This window comes from Canis lupus, chromosome 9 (genome assembly GCF_011100685.1).
Source record: "Canis lupus familiaris isolate Mischka breed German Shepherd chromosome 9, alternate assembly UU_Cfam_GSD_1.0, whole genome shotgun sequence".
Classification (NCBI taxonomy): domain Eukaryota; kingdom Metazoa; phylum Chordata; class Mammalia; order Carnivora; family Canidae; genus Canis; species Canis lupus.
In genome coordinates this window covers 58,521,275-58,543,913 of record NC_049230.1, presented here as the reverse complement: position 1 = coordinate 58,543,913, position 22,639 = coordinate 58,521,275, and the positions used below count along the sequence as shown (strand labels likewise).

The following is a 22,639-nucleotide window of genomic DNA, read 5'->3' as shown; positions in this document are numbered from 1 at the left end:
CCTGCCACTCCAGCTGCTTGTGCTCTCTCTGTCAAATAAGTCAAAAAAATCTCAAAAAAAATAAAAGATTATTTTAGAGAGAGTCAAGAAAGAGAGAGAGCACAGGGGGAGGAGCAGAGGGAGAAGGAGAGACACAGACCCCCACACTGAGCGTGGAGCCCCACGCCGGGGCTCCATCTCACGACCCTTGAGATCATGACCTGAGCCGAAACCAAGAGTTGGTGACTCAACTGACTGAGCCACCCAGGCGCCCCTGACACATCTTTTTTTTATTCTATTTTATTTTTATTTTATTATTATTATTTATTATTTATTTATTTATGATAGTCACACACACACAGAGAGAGAGAGAGAGAGAGAGAGAGAGGCAGAGACACAGGCAGAGGGAGAAGCAGGCTCCATGCATCGGGAGCCCGACGTGGGATTCGATCCCGGGTCTCCAGGATTGTGCCCTGGGCCAAAGGCAGGCGCCAAACCGCTGCGCCACCCAGGGATCCCACATCTTTTTTTAATTGCAAAAATACATACAAGACAATCTTATTCACAGTCAACTAACTGATTCTACGGATTAAATATACAGTAGTCCCCCTTATCCGTGGTTTTGCTTTTCACTGTTTCAATTGCCTGTGGTCAACCAGGGTCAGGGAGTAGATGATCTCGTTGTGACAGGTTATAAGAAGGTCAGCACACAGTAGCCTCATGCTACCTCACGGTGCCTCTGCTGCTCGCCCCACCTCTCATCACGTAGGTGTTTTATCATCTCACAAGAAGAAGGGTGAGTACGGTACAAAGTATTTTGAGAGAAACCAGGTAACTTTTATTACCAGTATGTTATTATAATCGTTCTGTTTTATTATTAGCTATTGTTACTGTGCCTAATTTATAAATTAAACTTTGTTATAGGGCTATATGTATAGGAAAAAGCATAGTGTATAGTTTAGTATTATCCATGGTTTCAGGCATCTGGTGGGGGTCCTGGAACTCATCCTCTGCCAACAAGGGGACTACTATATTTTCATTCTAATTTCTACCTATGACATAACATATAACTTATTTCCCAACAAGCATAGCTGCATAATTATGTCTTTTTCACCCATTGAAGTTCTTATAAGTGTATTTCTCTTGCATATGACTGAAACTAGTCTCCCCATTATTTTTAAGTTTCGATTTTTAAAAAGGATTTTATTTGTTTATTCACGAGAGACACACAGAGAGAGGCAGAGACACAGGCAGAGGGAGAAGGAGGCTCCCCACGGGGAGCCCAATGTGGGACTCGATCCCAGGACCCCAGGATCACATCTGAGCCAAACATAGATGCTCAACCCCTGAGCCACCCAGGTGCCCCTAGTCTCCCCATTTTAATGCAATGATTTTTTTTCTGGATTAATACCATTCATCCTTGAATTTAAGAAAGAAATATCCCAGCATCACCTTATAGCACTGATATGTCACATACACGTGACAACAAAAAACAGTGATGGCAATTGCACCTCTTTTGACGGGAGACTGTGAAATGGGGTCGACTTTCACTGCCTTCTTAAACAAGACAAACAGGGTCTTGCAACACTGTGGTGCCATGGAAAGAACTATTTTGGTCTTGTCAGTCTCCTAGTGAGGCTCTGAGCCCTGAGAAGGAGAAATGTGAAGGATTAGTGGGTGAGACTGTCTTAAATCCCAGTTCTGCCATTTCCCAGCCATGTGACCTGGGACCAGTCACTTTCCTATCTGGGCCTCCCATCCTCTCCATAAAATAGGGACAAAAGGGATCCCTGGGTGGCTCAGCGGTTTGGTGCCTGCCTTTGGCCCAGGGCGTGATCCTGGAGTCCCGGGATCGAGTCCTGCGTCGGACTCCCGGTGCATGGAGCCTGCTTCTCCCTCTGCCTGTGTCTCTGCCTCTCTCTCTCTCTCTGTGTCTATCATAAATAAATAAATAAAAAATTAAAAAAAAGGGACAAAATAAGACCATCCATGTATCAAGCTCAGGGGCTGCCTGATATGTCATGTATGCTCAATAAATGTTAGCAAAACCCCAACAAACAACAAGCCGCAGGGCTGGCAGGTCCGTCCTCAGAGGCCCTTTCTGTGTTGAGTCTGAGATTGCACCATCATCGCGAACAACTGTTTGCCCTTCTGTGATAGAGTGACTCACCCCAGCCTGGGGAGCCCTCAAGGAAAGGCTCAGGGCTGATTTATCTCCGGGTCCCCAGCAGCCAGCGCCGAGCAGGCATCAGTGAGCATTTGTTGAGTGACTACTTGCACCAAAGGGCCCACCTGCTGCCTATGGGGGTAACGGTTCTGCCACCTAGCCCTCCTGTCCTGTTGCCTTCTTGGTGGGCGGTCAGCAGAAACTTTCCACCACTCACGTAGGGCGCTGCTCACCTCTGATGGCCCTGGATGTGTTTAAGGGCATCCCCTTCCTCTGCACTGCCCCTCCTCGGCCCGCACCCTTACTGGGTGAGGCAGGCAGGGGAACGGCAAGGCCCTAACACAGAAGTGCCTTATGTGTTGGGTCCTCTACTATTGCACACCTGTGGTCAGCCTCCACCATTCTGGGAAGTAGGGAGTATTTTACCCTCACCTTCCAGGAACAGCATTTGAGAGGTGAGGAGACTCAGGTTCAGGGACAGGAAATATCTTCCCAATGTCACAAAACAAGGGTGTAATGGAACTAGGATTTGAATCCAGGCAGTGGGCTCGCAGAGTCAGAATCCTCTCTCCTCTGCCAGAGCCCCTGGGTGGCCTATTTGTCTTTTGCTTCAAGCTCCAGCCCAGGTGGTCCCAGGCCATGAGACCCACCCAGAGGGGAAGGAGAAGAGGTGTCCTGACCCAGGCTCCCCCCTCCCTGCCTCTCCAAGCAAACAAAGCCCAGGGTCTCTCTTCTAAGTGGGGACTTTCCCAAAGTGCCAGGCCTATTTCCTGGAGGTGGAACAAGGAACAAACAAACTAGAGATCTAGAAACTGAAATGGAGAGGAGAAAGAATGATCAGGCTGGGGCTGGGGCACAGTACAGAAAGAGGAGGCAGAAAACGAGAGGAGAGAGATCCCACCGACAGCATAACAGACCCCTAAATGAGAGAGAAAGAGAGGAAGGGAGAGAAGTGGGGGAGAGAAAGAGAGAGTGGGACATAGGAAGGAGAGAGAAGGTGAGGCGGAAAGAATGAGAGCGATTTAGAAAGGGAGAAAGTAGAAATGGGGAAAGGGAGACTGAGGCAGAGAATGAAAAAAGAGATGGGGGTGGGGCCAGGACCCGAAGGCAGAGGGAGTATGGATGTGGAGACCCCTCGCAGGGCAGTGGAGGGGGCGGGGCTGCTGGCAGCAGCAGAGGCTGTTTCCGCTGCACCCCTTATCAGCCTGCTGCCAGATGTTCAGATCCGATGCCAATGTCAGAGAAGTCCATAGTGCCAGGTCAAGGCCGTGGCCGGCGGGAGCCTCAGCTGCAGTGTAGGGAGGGGAGCTGGGGGACAGCAGTAGACCTGCTTGCTTTTCTCCCTGTGCCTCCTGGTTCTCTGGGGAGTGGGAGCCACCAGGTGCCTCTGGGGGCTACTTCTCTAGCCTGAGAGCAGGGACTTGTGGAGGCAGAGTGCGGCTCCTGGCAGCACGTGGACGTGGACATGTGTGCAAGCCCCCGTGTGTGTGGAAGCACATGGACACATGCGCACACACCCACACTGGGGCACACGAGTGCACAAAGCTGTATGGGACAACTCACAGGCCTGTGCACAGCTGCCTCGCCACAGCACTCCTCCGCTGGAGCCCCTGCTCTGCCTGGTCACCCCTTCACCTGAGCCAGGACTGCAGCTGGAGCTGGAGAAGTAAGGCTCTGTGGCTGGCAGAGTTCCCAGGGCCCACCCTGCTCTTCTACAAATGGGAGACTCCCAGAATCTGCATGTCCTTAAGGTCTGGGCTGAGGGACCTGGGATCTTCTAGACTCTGAGGCCTGGTGAAGATCCTGAGGTGCAGATGCAGGAGCTGGGTGTCTGGCAGGGCTGAGGCTCCAGCCTTGGGCCTTGGCTTCTCCACCATTCTCCTGGAGCTTGCAGCCGCAGCTGGGGCCCCTTTCCTGGGGTAGTTTATCTCATAGTGCACACGCTTGGCCCTCAAGGGGTGACCCAGCCTTGCTCCCCACATTCCTCTTCAGCCATGCAGCCGGTGGGCCCCCCACAGCCCTGAGACATGGCCCATACTTGGGGGGTGGTCATCTCGCTGGCCTCTTGCCCCAGCCCTTTGCAGCTGTCTCTTTGTTTTTCTCTGCTTTTGTCTCTGAGGATCTCTCTAATTTTGTCTCTGCCATGATTAATCTGTGTCTATCACTATTTTTGCTTCAATCTTTCTCTGGGAACGTCCCAATTTGTTTCTCTCCATTTCACTCTCTTAGTCTGTCTCTCTCTAGGGTCCTTGAGCAGGGCCAAGTCTAAGGATCCCGCTGCTCTGCTCTCTGGCTTGTAGTAGCCAGCTTCAATGGGAATGTATGTGAGAAACAAGGCTGTGGGTGAGGGGGCAAAGGGCCTGGACAAGTGGAGGCCCTAGATCCTCCACAGGGTGAACGGGTAATGGGTGACAGGTGAACCAAGGCAGCCCAAGCAGAAGTCCAGATCCCCTGACACTCACCTGTTGAGTCAGCCCAGATAACGGACATTGATCAGGGTATGTGGCTGGTGGGCTCCCCTATGTAGAGAAGCCTGGGGGCGGGGGTGTAGGAGGAAGAAGCTGGGGCTAGAGGTCTCCTGGCCTGAGGGCCTCCTTCCTGTTTGTTGGGAAGTGACTGCCTCAGAAAGCTGCTCAGGGGAGAGAAGGGAGGCCATGGTGACTTCCGGGAAGCTGGCCAAGGGCCCGAGGCCACCCTCCCTGTGCCCACATGGGGCCTGCTGGCCCTGGCTTAAAATAGTGCAAGTTCCTCTGCTGCTGCAGGAACCAGCTCAGGCCTCAAAGGGCTGCTGGCTGCTGCTCGTGCAACCACCAGGGCCTAGGGCAGAGGGAATTAGCCCAACTGTCCAACCCTCCCCAGTGTGCAGCAGCCGAGCCTCAACAGTGTGGGTGGGGAGTTGCAGAGGGAACAAGGGTTCCTGAATCAGAAAGCCTGGATTCAAGTGTCAGCTCCAACAACGACCAGCTGTGAGACTTTGGGCTGGTCCACTGTGTCTCCTTGAGCCTCAGTTTCCACTGAGGGTAAAATAGGGTAAGTGCCGGGCTTTTAACCAAAATGAGACCACAACATGTAGACTCCTCAGAACCTTGCCAGGGACAGAGTGGACACAAAAATGGGAGTTTTTTTTTTTTTTTAAGATTTATTTTTTAAATTTATTCGTGAGACACACACACACAGAGGCAGAGACAAGTCGAGAGAGAAGCAGGCTCCTCACAGGGAGCCCGATGCGGGACTCTAGCCCCTGAGCCCAAGGCAAATGCTCAACCACTGCGCCACCCGGGTGTCCCAACGGGAGTTCCTTTTGACTCTCTTGCTGGCTGTGCCTCAAACTCCTCACTCTGAGGAAGGGCCTCCTTGGAGCTTTCCTCAGTTCCTATACTTCTCCTAGGACTAGGTATTGAACAGGGAAGGTCTGTGGAGAGGGAGCTTGCAGGGAGGGCAAGGATGGGCCTGTGGTCTCCATGGTGAGACTTGTTGCCAAGGGAACAAGACTCCAAGAGCCCTGGGTCTGACGGTTGGGCACTTTTGCCACAGGATCTCAGACAGGCTGATTACCACTGTGGACCCAAAATCCTGATGGGCAGGCAAAAGCCAGAGAGGTAGCTTCTGGCTCTCCTGGGTTTGTTATTGGGGCGTGAGGGCTGAGGCTCCTCTCCTGCAGCTTTCCCTTATGGATTGACTTAATTAAGCCCCTACTTTGAGCCAGCCACAGCGAGTCCTCCTGGACTAAAACACAAGCACATCATCTCCACTTATCTGGCCAGGAAAGTGAGAGGTATCTATCTGGGTCAAGGCCACACATAACTGGGAAGGGGGAAAGCTGGAATTAGACCTCGGATGGCGAGACCCCCTGACGTGCCTGTCACACAAGTTGCCTGAGGAAAATGGTCCCTGAGAGAGGGCTCCATGTAGCCATATCCAACCTGATCCCAACACTCTTTCTTAAACCATCATTTCTGGGGGGGTTCTGGCTTTCGACTCTGATATAGGCCAGAGCTCTGTTTCCTCTTCAGTTACATAGAGATGATCTTATTTACCTCAGGGAGTTGTGTAAGGATAAGGATCTCGGCACAGATGCTAACGAGAGGTCTTCAGGAGTGCTTGCTTACATTCATTTCTGAGGTTACACACAAGGCATAAAAACTTAGGCAAATTACTTACCTTTATTGGGCCTCAGTTTTCTTATCTGTAAAATGGGATCTTCATAGCATCAACTTCATAGGGTGGCTTTGAGGAATCAGTAATGTAATGTGTATAAAATGCTTAGTACTGTGCTTTGCCTTGCTCCATGTTAATTATTCTCCCAGATTATTTCCTAGCACTCAAGGAAATCAAAAGCTCAGCATTAGTTCAGTAGCAATTTATAAATTCAGAGCAGTGCTCTAAATTTTATTCCACGAACACTGTCCCAACAATTTAAACAGGAAGAAAAAAGATTCCATGCCTAAACACTTTTGGTAAGCCCTGGGCTAAAAAGAATTACTTTCTTCAGGTAAGATTTCTCAGAGCCTGTGCTTGCTTCGGCAGCACACATACTATAATTGGAATGATACAGAGAAGATTAGCATGGCCCCTGCGCAAGGATGACACGCAAATTCGTGAAGCGTTCCGTATTTTTGTTTTTGATTTTTGAAAAAAAAAATTTTTTTTTCAGAGCCTTTAATATGCCAACAAAGGTTGGGAAACAGTAAGAGGAAGGTAGAGTGTGAGTGCAGTTATTTCCCAGATTTTTGGCAATGAAACTCCTACTTCTTTTTCCTTGAAGCCACCTTGTTGGGTTGCCTATGTTGAGAAACCAGATTTGGTGTCTGTAGCATACGTATTTTGGGGAGAGCACTACTTTTCAATCAATTTGATTGGGTCTATTCACTCACCTCTTACAGATATCAGTCTTTTATTAGTTTAATAGTTTTGTTTTGCTAATAGCAAAAAGTTCAACCAAAGGCCATTACTGATTTTGTTACAAACTGCAGACATTCATGTTCAGCACTACTGAACTGCTGAGGCAGAGCAGAGAGGAAGCCCGCTGTAACTTTGGTATCAGACCTGGATTCAAAAGCCGATTCTGCCACTTACTCATGTGTCACCTCAGCACACCTCAGGTAAATAGCTTAATTTCTTTGGGCCTCAATTTGCTTATGTGTAAAATGGGGCAGAGATCTGAACTTTGTAAAACTGTTATGAGGATTACAGGAGACAATGCATGTATGTGAAGCACCGATCATAATGCCTGGCACTCACTAGGCGCTCAGCAAACGTGTTTCTTCTTGTATCTCTGTGTCTTATCTGTTCCCTCTTGTGGGGCAAGGAAGAGTCTATTAATTAGTTCTGCAGTGTTTCCTTTGTTCTAAAGCCACCTCTTTCAAACCTCAAGGGCTCTCTGGTCCCTTGTGTTGGGAGGAGGCTGGGTTGTGGGAAGGCAGCTGGGCTTCCCCTCATTTCACACATGGGGATTTAATGGACTTTGATCAGACTCTCTTCGGCCTTGATGGTTTCCAACTGAGAAGCCTTCATCTTTCCTGTCTTCATATAACCCTCAACCCAAACTCTGCCACTTCTCTGATCATATGAACAGCAGGATTACAGGATAGTTGGGCAGATCCGGGTTCAAGTCCTCTAACTCTGACACTTCTCATGCGACTTTGGGCACATCCCTAGACCTCTGAGCCTCCATTTTCTCAACTCTAGAAAACCTCATCTATTTCCTGGAAAGACAGGTATTAATAGGCTGGACCACAGTGACATAACAGGCAGGCCACCACCAGCACCCTGCTGTCACGGAGATGTGGCTCTCTTTCTTGAGACTTAGCAGATGGCTTTCCTTCCTAAACTCCTGAATGTGGCATTCAAGGTCCCCAAGTGCTTCTCCAACCTCCAGTCTTGCTATCCTTTCCATCTGCCACCATTCCTGCATGGCAATCCCTTGTTATACCCAAATATTCCATGTCTCTGATTCATAGCTGGGCGGCCCTTCCAGCATACTGCTGATCCCTCTCACCTCTATCTGGTCTAGCCTCCTCTTTCTGCCTAGTGTCTTTCTTCAAGACTCACCTTCAATGCTCATCTGTGAAGGACTTCCTGAGAACAAGCCATTCCCTTCTCTAGATCCCTACAACCTCATGTATGTCCTTAACTACAACTCAATCCCGCTGTACTGCAAAGGTCTGTGTTTGCCTTCCCCACCAGTCTAGTTATGCCACTTTCTAACTGGTTGACTTTCAATGAGTCCCTTCACCTCACTTAAATAAAATGGAAGTAATAATCCTTGAAGTTCAAGGAGGTTCAGGTTTGTGAAAAGTCCCAACACAGTGCCTGGCACCCAGAGCAGACATCTCATTTGGCACTGGTTCACTGATTCAAGCAGTTCTGAGAGCCCCCTGCCAGGCCCTCAGCAATAGGAACGGAATGGGAGTTAGCTACAAGCAGGAACAACAGGTCTGGAGGCACCAGCCAGCTCCTTAGGATACCCCACTGTCCCTTCCTAGAACCCCAAACAAGCTTCACAGACAGAGGCTATGTGCAGAAGGATTCACATTTATTGGTTCAAATACAGTACCTAACATTTGCTAAACATGCATTTCACACTAATTGGTCACATTTCCACAGGTAGTCAATTCACAGAAAAGGGCCCATCCCTTGCCAGCTGGCAAGGTGGGAGGTAGCAGAGGGCCTGGGTAGCCTGCAGAGCCCACCAACTATCATTTGGTCACGCAGGGTTGATGAAGCCAGGCTGGCGGGCAGCCCTTGGCCGGCCCTTTGGGGACAAGGGCTCAGAGACATCCCATTTATGCGATTCCTACACAGGACTGTGGGAGAAGTGGGCTTAGGGTAGGCAGCCCAGGGATACGTTCACTGATGCATGTGCTATCATCACAGCCCCTGAAGGCGGGGTTTTGAGAAGTGATGCTCCCTGTGCCTTGGATCATAGAAAAGAAATGGTGGTCTTTTCAAGGGGGTGGCTAGTCCATGGCTGGGGCAGGTGGCTGGGACTCCCCAAATATGGCCCAGACATCACAATGTAGCCACAAGCCCCTATCGCAAGCCTGGGATGGCAACACAGACAAAAACACCAGCATCCCAGGACAGGCAGGGTTTCTTTCCTGACAGAAACATGTAAACAGAGCAGGAGCTATAATATTCTTTTCCCACAGGATTCTTCGGAGAGGAATCGATCAGGATGTCACTCAAGAGGTAGTTTTTTTCTTTTTCATGGAAATTTGAGTCAACAACATTATTACCTATTATAAGACATTTCAGAGAAAGAAAAAAAATGGTCACCAAAGGGTAAAAACAATCCTTTGGCTGGCAGGGCTGGCTCCAGGATTTGGAAGACTAGCCTCCACCAATAACACAACTTTTTTCTTGGGCTTGGAGCAAGCTCTGGCCCAATTCACAGCTTCCTTTTGAGCCTGCAACTGATTCCTGAGCAGGCTGTGCTCCATTTAGAGCTGCAGGCCTAGAAGGAGGAAGCCAGATGGGCACTGGATTGAGCAGAGGGACCAGGGATTATATGAGCTGGTAGAGGCAGGGCCACTGTGGCTCATGCTGCAGGACAGCCAGAAGTCTTCAAGTTTCAAGGTAGCCCATGTCTAGCCAAGAAGGAAGCCCCAGCTCCTCAACTCCACATGTTCTCTGGGGCTCCTGCCTCTGAGGAAACAGTCCAGGTCCAGCTGTCAAGCCAAAAAAGAAGCTGCTGCTTGTGGCAGCCAAGAGAGGGGTTTCTGGGGACCCTGTAATTAAATACACATCCCTGAGCTGTGGCCCTAGAAACCTTTGCCTCAAGGCTAATCAGTTTCCAGCACCTGGTGGAATGATTGCCGTTTCTCATCCTGAGACACAGATAAAACACTTCACAGACACTGGACATATAGATGCATCGAGCTGAGGAAAAAAGAAGGAATGATCAACTGCAAAGGTAGAGGGGAGTGTAGGGGATTCTCAAGAATCAAATTGGGAAAGAGAGAGCAATGTTTTTGTTTTTTTTGTTTGTTTAAAATAATCAATAAAGAAAATTTAAAGTTCAATAAAAGAGCTGATCTGAAAGACTAGATTTCTTAAAATTGCAAAAATTTAAAAGCCAACAAGAAAAAAAAGACATAGACCAGGGGCTCAGAGCTAAAGATTTGGAACCACTGCTCAACTTCCTGCCCTGCTGGGAGGCCAGGGTCCCCTTACTTTGGCCAACCTTGGACATGGCTTAGATGTTGCCTAGGCTAGGTTTGTCCATCTGTCTCCATCTGTCCCATTCCCCAGGAAATCAAGAACAAAGGTAGGAAATGGGGAGCAGAGCAAAGTAGCTCAGAGAGCCCCAGGTTTTAAGGACCTGGTGACATACTGGCTATGGCAGGTACTCACATCCCTGAAAAGGGGTGGCAGGTTAGAGGCAGGTCAGTGTGAAGTGGGTGACTGTCAGCAATGCTGTGGAGACCCTTAGATTCCTTCTATCTATCCTCTGGTTCTGGAACAAGATAAGGAGGTTCCTGCATGCTGCCTTCTATCCTTGGAGGTTTGCCCACCTCAATTATGGGTCAAGGATGGGGCTGGGTGTCCTCTGAGCAAGGTGGAGTGCTTTGAGACAGGTTCTGGGGAGTTTCTCCAGACTAGGGGGCAAGACCACCAAACCTTTGAAAGACTCCAAAATTCTACAAAGGAGCCAGAGAGCGTAAGTTGTAGGATTCAAAGTTCCAAGATTCTAAACTTTTGTCCTGGGTCAAGAAAACAGTTAAAGGGAAAGGAAAGGAAAGGAAAAGCCTGTGTGTTTCAATGCAGTGCAAGGAGGAAGGATTCTCCTTTACCACACAGCTTTCAGAGTTATATTTTTATGGTGGAAAAACTCTCACTCAAAGTGAGTGCTGCTGGTAGCAGGGGATCAGAGAGAGGACAGAAGAGAGGGGAATTAAAGACAACATGCACAATTTTTTTCTTCTTCCACTAGCAAAAAGGCTACCTGTTAACCAAATATTATGGGAAGAAAGGCAAAAAACAAACACACCAAACCTCCCCCTCCAACCTTTCTCTGTGTCCTTCAAACCAAATTCACAAATACATCTAGTGGCTGACCTAATGTCTCCACGCTGCTAGCTACAGTCCTACCTTCTCCTCATAATACCTGAGTTTGCAATGCAACACATTCACTTTACCCTGTTTAAAAAAAGCCCACGTCATAAAAGGACTGGGTGCAGAAGACATTAAAGGCTGTCCACAGGTCAGGCTCCGACTTGGAACACACGGCCACTTGGCTCAGATATTCTGCAGGGCTCTTGGCAATGAATGGGCTCTTTGTTCTGTGGAATCTGCTGCAAACATTTGTAAAAATGGATTTGTACAATGGCAACTTGCAGAACCTTTCCCCCACTCCACAAATTAACAACTTGCTCTGTTTAATGCTGCATTATTAGAGAGACATGTTCTTGTCTTGTCAGAGAGCAGTTTCCTTTGATATTCAACACAACCGGTAAAATGCTTAAGAAAAAGGTAATATCAGAAAATCATAATAATTTGACAGATGGAAGTCTGAGCAAAAAAGATACTGTACACAGGAGCAGTCTTGGAGAGGGGACTCTGATATGTGTCTCCTCCCCTATCTTGAGGAAAGCAGCTCGGAGTCTGACCTGTAGCCAAAGAATGTGATCTAGAGTTGGTTAAATAAAAAAATCAGAGAAACAAAAATATTGTGAACTTAGAAATAAACAGATACACACACAAAAATCTTCCCATCAACACGTGAAAAATATTCTGGTTGGAGCTTTTCCTGAGGAACGTGTCTTTTTTTTTTCTTTCTCAGAGCAGCTGTGGAAATGGCATTAAGGAATAATGCTCTGAATTTTAGATCCACCAAGGGACAAAGTCATCACTTTGCTGGTACCCGTAACATTTCACTGGAAAGAAAAAATTATAATTCGACACAGACTACCTGGTATGCACACAATGTGGTAGCCCACTAGGTAAATTTGCTAGGCTGGGTTGGGAAGAGAGCAAACGGCCTTTGACCAAACACGCAAAACAAAATGCTGTAGGCCCCTCAAGCCCACCCAGGGAGTTACCTAGCTAAGCGGTCAGTCTGTTGCATTGGCTGTGGGAAGTAACTGGGTAAAGGCAGGGACAATTGCTATAGTAAGGCAGAGAAAGGAAAAGCACCCGAAAGAACTCTAGGAGAGACACAGTGTGGCCATTGACCAAAGCCAAGAGGGTAAGGAACATTTCCCAGGACTGGGTAGGGCAGGTAGTGAAAGAACAGGAGGTCCAGGCTGTATCTGCAGAGGGGGGCAGCCAGGCCCTTAGGAATATGAGGTAGTTTCAAGGCCCCCCGTCCCTTCCAGGTGCTTTGGACTCCAGCCCTCCAGGCCTTGGTTAGCCAGGCCACTGATAATCTAATGGGCAGGTGGGCCACTCTGGTACTTGGGGTTACTGTTCTAAGGAAACCTGGTCTCATTTTGGAGAGATTAGGAGAATTTGGGAGTAGAATGAAGGGGCAAAACTTCTGTTCAGCTGATGGGTGAATGGTCCTTCCCACTGTATGAAAGACTGCAGGTTTGGGATTCAGTCCTGAGGGTGAGATGGGATGGGGTGAGGGGAGTAACAGGAAAAAGACTGTTTATTCTTTTAGCAATTTGGCCTTTATCCCACTACCCTTTGAAGAAAGCAAGGTGAAAGGAGAATAAATCAGTAGTGGGCACCAGGATTCAGAGCATGACATTTGTTTAGTTGTTTTTTCAAAGAGCCAATAGGAAGTCAAATTTATAAGAGGCAAGGCGTTTGAGGAAGGTAGACTTTGGTAGATCCAGGTAAAGACACTAGGTAGCTGTGAGCCCCAAGGGAACTCGTAGACAAGTCCCAAGAATTAACTTACTGCTAGGACCATGTGTGGATGAAAAGTTGACAGTGGAAGAAACTAATAGTGGTGGTTTGGACAGTGGGCATAGGGAAGCCCACAGCATGGTGAGAATAGAAACTCTTCTCCCTGAAGAGTTGTTTGGAGAGAGGACACCTAATTTTGATTTGGTCATTGTAACCTACTCACTCAACTATCAGGCTTTCCAAGGAAAAAAGATGGCTAAATCCTCATTTCCTGCCCTGTTTCCAGTGTGTCACCCACTTGCTTAATAAACCTCCCAACACCATTTTGTCCCTTTATGGTGTGCTCTTTTACTTTTACCTGGTAATTCTGTGGCTAGAAAAAGGCAGTTTGCTCTCTGACAGACTAATGTAGGTGTCTGCTGAGAACGTGTGGAAAAAGTAGGGATGGTTACATCCCTCCCTTTCCACTGAGGTAGTCGTCTTTGTCAACATTATGGAAATATTCATCTCAGCCCCATCCCACCCTCTCCCTCAAAATACAAAAGAACTATCTCTAAACAATCACAACACTATAACATTAAACATCTTCACATTCTGTAAACTGCAAGGAAATGCATCGGCTGCATTCACACAAAAGCATGTGCATCATGTTGAAGGCCATACATTCAACTCTGTCGTGAAATAAATATATAGAAAAATGAGGTTAAAAAAACAGACAAACAAACAAAAACTCTTCTTGCTATGGAGGCAATTGGAAACATTGCTTCACAGCCTCCATCTTGGTCTCTCTGGCTCTTTCTTCTGGAGCCTGTCCTGCCCACCCAAGGCGTTGTGGTTGGCCCGAGGAGGGTTGCTGGGAACAGGTCATTCATTCCTTGCCCACGCTTGTCTTGCAGGAATGTAGTACCACCTTAAAGAGGAGGGGTAGCTGTTCCAGGGGTACATTCACCATCTTTCCTGGTAACAAGGTAGGAAAAGAAGAGTTAGCAGTGACTGCAGTGGAAGAGTGTATCTGACTCCTCTTGGGCTGGTAAAGGGAGAATGTTGCCTGTTTGAGTGACTGGGGCAAGGAAAGTGCCAGAAGTATCACAAAGACAGGAATATCAGACAAACGGTGCTATTATTCTGATATCCAGACCCATTTTGATGCCCTAGAGAGTCTAGTAAATGGTACAAGCTATAATCACTGCTACCTTCTACTTACTCTGTGCTAGATGTTTAAATGCACTATCTAATTTTCATAATATTGCTATGTGATAGATATTACTTGTTATCCCCATTTTATATATGAGGAATCTTAAACTGAAAGGTATTCCTAGATGTTCTCTTAGAGCTAAAATACCATGAGAAACATATCCCTTTTTTTTCCTGGTAGATTCTCTAGCTAGCATTCTATAAAGCACTGTTTTTTTTAGAATAGTCTAATGGGTTAAAGTACTGGGGAAAAAAGGAGGGGGGTAATCAAGGGGCAAATAAATTTGAGAAACTCAGGATTAAGAAAGATACACAGGTTTCTTTATTGGAGAACTTCTCAGAGCATTCAGTATGCTAATATACTTTGTAAAATATCTGAGGCTGTCTTTTCCCTGACAGTACCTTAGAGTCACCTGGGGAGTCAAAAAACAAACAAACAAACAAACAAACAAACAAACAAAAAACAAAAAAAACTGATGCCCAGGTCCACTCCATACGAATTAAATCAGAATCTCTGGAGGTGCGGGGCGCCTGGGTAGCTCAGCGGTTGATCATCTAACTTCGACTCAGGACGTGATCCTGGGGTCCAGGATCAAGTCCCGCATCAGGCTCCTTATGGGGAGCCTGCTTCTCCCTCTGCCTATGTCTCTGCCTCTCCCTGTCTCTCTCATGAATAATTAAAAAAAAAAAAAAAAGAATCTCTGGAGGTGTAATTCAACAAGCACAACTATTTTTTAAAAGCTTCCCAGGTGATTCAAAATGTTGCCAGAGTTGATAATCCAACTCTGTTAGGGTGAGTGGGGTATTAACTACTGACTTCCTTTTATTTCAGAGAGGATCTAGTTAATATCTCATTCAGTAAAACAGATTTGAAAATGCAGAAACATAAACTGCCAAAGCACCCCTAAAAATCCAATATTTCAGGTCTGTTACACTATCTAGGCCCAAAAAGTAGAAACAAAAATTCCTTTGTCAGATAAAACCTTTTTCCTTCAAAATTATGTGGCTGAATTTGACAGGAACAGTTTTATCTTAGAGGTCACATTTCTGAGCTTTCCCTCAGTATGTGCTGGATTACTATACACAAGAATCTTTACCAGAAGAACTACTACAACAACAACAACAACAAAACCCAGGGACGAGCACTGGGTGTTATTCTATATGTTGGCAAATTGAACACCAACAAAAATTAAATTTATAAAAAACAAAAACAAAAAAACAACAAAACCCAGGATTTTATACGGAAATGGACCTGTTTAAATGTCAAAAAGCTCAGAAGGGGGTCAAGACTGCAAAACAATAACAAAAATTCCTTTGCAAAGGTAGGATTTTGAGAATTACTTTATAAAGATATTGCTTTAGAGACTCCTGGGTGGCTCAGCAGTTAAGCATCTGCCTTTGGCTCAGGGCGTGATCCCCGAGTCCTGGGATCGAGTCCCACATTGGGCTCCCTTCATGGAGCCTGCTTCTCCCTCTGCCTGTCTCTTTGCCTCTTTCTCTCTATGTCTCTCATGAATAAATAAATAAAATCTAAAAAAAAAAAAAAAATACTACTTTAAATGTTTCTCAAAAATCTATAGGAAATTCTATGAAATGAAGTTAATTTTAAAAATTGATGTATATAATTAATTCACATACCATAAAATACACCCTTTAAAGCACATATTTTAAAGTATATATTCAAGAAATGAAGTTAATTTGAGAAACTCTGAGCCTATTTCCTCATACATAAAATGACCATAGTATCACCACAACCAGCCTTGCAGAGTTTCTTCTGAGATTAAATAACATAAGGCCACAAAGTACCTTGCACATGATAGGCACTCAGGAAATGTTAGACTTTCTTCCGTACAAAGAAAACACAAACTACTCATTATAATATAGCTTTTCTGAGAGCAATGGTCATAGCTCTTTTATGCGGTTGGTGAAGGGCCTGGAATGCGCGTCCTGAAAATACTGCTTGTCTCATTCATTTCACAAGCCAAGAGAAGCAAGGAAGGTTTGGAAGCCAAAGAATATAATATTACCTGCAATATAGCGAATCTCAGGTAAGCACATCATGAGGTCAGGAAAGCGGTTCGGCTGATGAGTGTATTTATATTCAGTGAAATCCTGGCAAATGTACCAATATCGCTTGTTCAACTGTTCTAGCTGTGAGGCACTGGTCAGACCCCTGATATCTGTGAAAAAACCATACAGGAAATGGAGAGGCTTTCTACGGTGGAAGAAAGACCTTGAGTATGTGCATCTTTCGATTAAAAGTTATTAAATATTGTTCTAACAGGAGATCTTTTCTTTCTGAAGAACAAAACTGGAGGAGCAAAAATTGAAGAACAAAACTCTGGATAAGGGAAGAGAAATCAGATAAAGAAGGAAATAATTATAAAGGATAGTCACTAGACTGAGAGACACTTGAGTGGTAGGCTGTATCTTTCTCAACTCCCAGCACAGGGCTTGACACAAAACAGGCACCAGTGGATGTTGAACAACTGAATGAATAATCTACCTTTCAAAAAAAAAAAAAAATCTACCTTTCAAAATATAGCCTTCACAGAATCTTTAAACTGGCCTTTGCTGGAGCCAATCAGAAAGCTTGCTGATACCTACATATTTATGCTTACATATACTTACACATGGTCTCCTATGTGATTCTGCTCCTCTTATTACCTGGGCTGTCACTCCATCTTTTTTCTATATAGATTTCTCTCTCTCACTTATTTATATGTAAATGTTTATGTGTATCTATATAGTGTATATGTATGTGTGTATATACATACATGTACACACTACCTTTTTATACACAAATATAACTTATAACTTATCTATATAATTTATACATATATAATATATATACATAAATTATATATGTATATATAATTATATAATATATAATGATTTAATTTATATATGTATATATAATATATATACATAATTTATACATATATATAATAAGATATAAATATTCTATATATGTCTTACCCAGGCTTTGAGGTCCAGCTCAGATTTCTTCTCCAGTAGCTGCTGCTGATCTCCCTTGATCTGAGGCTCAAGTAATGTGTCAAGTGCCATTAGATTGTGTACATCTTAAGGCCAGAGACCTGGGATCTATTTTATTTAATGTCTTTAATGTTCAACACAGTGCCTGGTCTAGAGGAGGCACACGGAACAGCAGATAAATGGAGAAGATAAATGAACAGTGGAGAAGCAGCAGGAGAAGTAAGCAAAGAGGAGGAGATCAGAAGTCTCTGGACTAGGAAACTGAATAAATACAGTAACAGGACAATTTCAATGTCACAAGAAGCAAAATAGCCCAGTTCCACTGTGAGAATAGAGCACTCAAATGCTACTTTGGAAAATAAATGGGACTACAAATTCTCCTTCATACTCCAGTTACTAACAGCTACCACGTACCACTTTGCAGGTGATACCCCACCATAAACCACATCCAGCACTCTTCTTATTAAAAGCCATGCTCGGTATGTATTGTGTGAATTTATGTGCACCCCCCCACTCTGTCCTGAAGGGGCCATCAGAACCACTGCCAGCCTGTCACAGATGTCTTATCTCCAATAGTTTCATCAGTCACCCTGCTCTTCTTCAGCCTAGTAAACTTGGTACATATTTTAAATGACGCATGTACTGTCCTTGGTGTCTGTGTTTAAATGCATTAAAACTGACTAAACAAAGCGAATCCTCTTCCTTCCTCTATGAGTTATAGAGACTGTGGCATTTAGGTTTGAAGAAAAAAATCCAAAGCATGCCCTATGCCCTGCACTATAGAGGGGCAGGATGAGGAGAACACAGGCCTTTTAAGATTGGTACCCACATGGTGTGGCAGATTCCGTGTGGCAGTCCTGAGAGTAAAGGGGTGGGAGGTAGTGTGTGAAACAGGAGGGAAAATGCTCTGACCAAAAAAAAAAAAAAAAAGCCCCCCTTTCTCACCTCCAGCTACTTACCTTGATTTAAGAAGTTAATTGCTTTCATGCAAGCATACTCCTCATTGCTAACCTTTAGCTGATGGAACTTGTGATATAGGTAGATGAGCCGCTCGATCACCTCCATCCCTTCATCACTAAATCTGGGGAAAAGAAAGAGGTGTGAGTGGTTCCGATACTAGTGGAGGTCAAGGAAGGTCCCTTACAGCTCCCCAAGGCATCTAAGATAGAAAAGAGCCTGAGCCTGGGGGAAATCGAATCCAGAATCTTTTTTTTTTTTTTTTTAAGATTTATTTATGAGAGAGAGAGAGAGAGAGAGGTAGAGACACAGGCAGAGGGAGAAGCAGGCTCCACGCAGGGAGCCCGACGTGGGACTCGTTCCCAGGTCTCCAGGATCAGGCCCTGGGCTGAAGGTGGAGCTAAACCACTGAGCCACCCGGGCTGCCCCAAATCCAGAATCATTTGTAAAGGACAGGTAGACCCATGGTTTGTCTAGAGGCCAAGGCAGGTCATACAAGCTACTGTTCTCAAGGTCAGGTGGGGTCAATCAAATCTAGGTTCAAATCCAGCTCCAACATACAAAAGCTGTAAGACCTTGGGACAATCAGTTGACCCCTCTAAGCTTTGAGGTCCTCTTTTGTAAAATAATAATGCCTGCTTGGGATAACAAGGGCCAAAAGTGGTCTGAAATGTAAATGTGGAAAGATATGACATTATTAAGATGCTGCTATTGTTGAGCAATAGACTCCAGTACCAATGGCAGCTGCCATGGTGACTATATGAGCCTCTGCCACGATGAAGAAAAAGCTGATGATTTATTTTTTAGGCTCACTATTTCCAGCAGGGCTGAGATTAGGCACAATGAAAAATTTTATTGGTATCTCTGACTTTAGCTAGGGAGGAAGGGAAGCCTCCATGACATGCCAGTCTGTGCTGGGCACTCTATGTGCACTTTCTTATTTAACTTTCTCAGCAATATGGGCTTTGTGAGATTATCATTACCACTGTATAGATGGGAGGCTGAAGTTCAAAGGGCAGAGGGGACTGTCCACAAGCTAGTTGGTGGCAGAGCTAGAACTTGGAACCTGGGCTAACTTCCCAAGCCATTGGTTTTTCCAATATCTAAGGCAGCATCATACAAGAGCAGATATAGGACTCAATGCAGACCATGTTCCTTTCTTTGGGTTAGAAGTAAGCTCCTTGGGGAAAGATCAAGTTTTATAAAAAGGAATCCCAGGTTAGGGGACTAATGCTAATACTCTGGGTCATAGTGGGGAATACCTCTTACAAAAATAGCTGGGATCAGGATCAGTCTCTGTGTTCTAGGAGTGGACTAAGGAGAATTCCAGATGGGCCTTAGATGCAACTCTCATGCAGAGAACATGCTCAGCTCCGGGGACTGCTTCCTGGTGACAAGTTCAGATCTGAGTACTACAGCCCTATGCTTGGCAAGAAGTCCCTATCTGGGTAAGGTCCTGAACACCTAGGGATATACTACTGCTGCCTGCATTCTACTGCCTTTTATGTGGACTCTGAAGGCTGTGTAAGGCTTGGCCTCCTGGGCAAGCAGCACATTTTTTCCTGGGGTGGGTGTGGGGTGGGGGGGAGGAGGTGCCAGGCCTGGTTGGGGCCAGAGGCATCTGCACTTCTCAAGCACCAGGGGGAGCTACAGGAACAGCCACCCACAATCTAGAGCCTGACCCCTTTGCCTCAAGGTCCAGTCAAGACCTGGGGCTTGGGATCCCTGGGTGGCGCAGTGGTTTGGCGCCTGCCTTTGGCCCAGGGCGCGATCCTGGAGACCCGGGATCGAATCCCACATCGGGCTCCCGGTGCATGGAGACTGCTTCTCCCTCTGCCTGTGTCTCTGCCTCTCTCTCTCTCTCTCTGTGACTATCATAAATAAATAAAAATTAAAAAAAAAAAAAAAAAAAGACCTGGGGCTTCTCTCCTCTATCCGGTGATGTGAACAATGACGGCTGACTCCATTTCTCTCTGTGGCTGGCCCAATGGCTTTTACAACTTTATTAATACTTTCCCAGGGATCCCTGGGTGGCGCAGCTGTTTGGCGCCTGCCTTTGGCCCAGGGCGCGATCCTGGAGACCCGGGATCGAATCCCACATCGGGCTCCCAGTGCATGGAGCCTGCTTCTCCCTCTGCCTGTGTCTCTGCCTCTCTCTCTCTCTCTATCATAAATAAATAAAAATTAAAAAAAAAATTAAAAAAAAATACTTTCCCAAACTCGCTGATAGACAAATTTATACTGAATAACTACTATACTAACTCTATCTACCATTCTACCCTTTGTTGTATATTTGCTACTTGCCAGGTACTTTGTTAAATACTCCACACACATTATTTCACTGGATACTACCAATAAATCTACAAAATTGGTATTATAACCCTCTTTGTTCACATGTGGAAACAGAGCTCAGAGAGGTTATTTATGTGCCCCTACTGCATATTCTAACATTTTACCTTCCTGACAACCTGTGAGATAAGTATATCACCGGCTAGCTAGGGATGGAGAGCAAAAGAACAACATCTTACCTACCTCAAAGTCATACAGTAAGTAAGTGCTGGTGGGGTGGGGCCAAAGTTTGAACCCAAGTTTTCTAATTCCAAGCCTCTTACTTTCTTAGCACTAGACTATCCACTTCCTGTCCTCTTAACTGGTAGCTGGGAAAGGCTACCTCATGCCACTACAGGGAACGTCAGGAGCTCTGTGTTCCCACAGCAACTCAGCCCAGAGCCCAACTCAGCTGGGCGTAGGGTTTGCTCCAGTGCCTCCAAGCTGCTGAGATATGCAGGAGGCAGCGGGCCTGGGAGTGAAGATCATGCCTCATCACAGTACTCTGTTGACTACTTCTGTTCTAGACAGGAAAAAGGTCTTTACTGCGAATTCCCTCTAATATCTGGAGGGGTGGTGTGAGGATGAAATGTGGTAGGGCATCAAAAAGGAGGACACAAGCAGAGCGGCAATGCCAGCATCTGTCTGTGGCCGAGCAGTGTAGCAAACAAAGATAATGTTCTCTCCCTTAATCAGCAACCGCTTGCCCCAAGTGCTCCCTCTGGCACTGCAGAACCTGCAGGTGTGTGGTTATCAGCCAGACCCCCAGCCAGCAGTGTGAACTTAACTGCTAGCTGAGTTGTGACGTGAGGGACACAAAGGAGCTCCCAAGTGCCTGGCGTGAGCATATGTCCCAAATCTGCCCTTTCTCTTGGGGACAGCATGTACCCTTTTTTCCACATTTCCTAGGATAGGCAACCATCACGGACCCCTGGCAGTGGTGGGGGGCTGGCAGTCAGCCCGGTAGCCCCCACTCAGTCTCCACAGCCCGACTGCAAAGCTTTCCTCCACACCCCGCATCCCACCCCTTGATAAACAAATTGTTCTCTGTTCCATGGGCCTGCTTTCTCCTGTAGCCGTGCCTCCTCCACATCTGCCCACTCCACAGTTCTAACGCCCCTGTATTCCCTGTCTGCAAATTATCAGCATTTAAAGCCAGAAAGTTGGACAAACACATCCATTCTTCTTCGAGGTTCCCATTACACAAGCATGCTGGGACAAAGAAAACATTCCTGCGAGGATCCCCCAAACCACTGGACCATTCAGTTAGCAATTGAAGCTGACACTATGTAAGTTATGTCCCATTAAGGGGGCTGAGAGGCCCAGTTGTCTCTTTTTCATTCAGCTAAGTGTACCTACCCCTAGGAGCAGTCATTAGCTCAAAGGAATTGTCATCTCTGCACCCACGTAAACACTCAAGATTGAAAGTAAGACTGCAACTCCAGGACACATTCAGAAAGGTGAACTTTCTAGAAGGCTAAATAATTTAGTAGAGGATAATGGTATTACAGATTCTGTGCTCTGGAGTATAACAGATCTAGGTAATAATCTCAACTTTATCTCTTCCTAGGTTTGTAGCCCTGAGTTGTTTTTACCTCTCTGAACCTCATGCTCCTCATCTGTGGAGCAAGGATAACATTAGTGTAGTTGTTTGGGGGGGGTGGGGGGTGGTGAGGACTAAACAAATAATGTTTGTAAAGCACTTAAGATGGAATTTGACACAATAAACAGTTCCTAATTGTTAGCTACTATCATTATTAATTGCATTGTCATCATCGTTCCTGTTATCACAACAAAAAGAAAAGATTGTTTCTTGAATCTTACAGCTAGGGTGTGAGCAGAGAAGCTGGGAGGCGACTTTTCAGAGATCTGGCAGAAATGGAGCTAGTGCTTGTGAGATAGAAGTGCCCATTAAAGCCCATCCAGTGCAAGGCATCTTCTCTTCAGAGTGAAGGAGTCTTGATTAGGGCCAGGAGCAGTCACTGGCTGGTGCTACAATCTGCTTTAAATCAAATTCGCCCAGCTCACTGTCTGATAACAGCCTGATTAAGGAAAATGGGTACCATAAATTTGATTCAATATTTGAGAAGAGAAAAGGAGGTGGTCATGTATCATCAGGGAAAAAGCCTTTTCATGACAGCAGGAACTCACTTGCACTCAAGAGTTGTGAAAAAGTAAAGGCATTTTGGGGGAGTGGGAGTAATGCAGGAGCAGGCAAGG

General features: G+C 46.0%; 1 protein-coding gene and 1 non-coding gene across 2 annotated transcripts in view; one reads left to right on the top strand and one right to left on the bottom strand.

Annotated features, from left to right (window-relative positions):
• The first annotated feature begins 6,657 nt into the window (after positions 1 to 6,657).
• Positions 6,658 to 6,764, top strand: LOC119873537. The gene has a single exon (XR_005365035.1). It is a non-coding gene; the product is annotated as a U6 spliceosomal RNA (small nuclear RNA).
• A 1,896-nt stretch (positions 6,765 to 8,660) lies between these two features.
• The window catches only part of NR6A1 (nuclear receptor subfamily 6 group A member 1), a 221,878-nt gene continuing 207,899 nt past the window's right edge, over positions 8,661 to 22,639 (bottom strand). The window contains exons 8-10 of the mRNA XM_038549389.1: positions 18,094 to 18,215; positions 16,165 to 16,317; positions 8,661 to 13,900 (exon numbers count right to left, since the gene is read on the bottom strand). Coding sequence (XP_038405317.1) covers positions 13,812 to 13,900; positions 16,165 to 16,317; positions 18,094 to 18,215 — 364 coding nt within the window. The 3' untranslated portion in view covers positions 8,661 to 13,811. The remainder of the gene's footprint in view (positions 13,901 to 16,164; positions 16,318 to 18,093; positions 18,216 to 22,639) is intronic.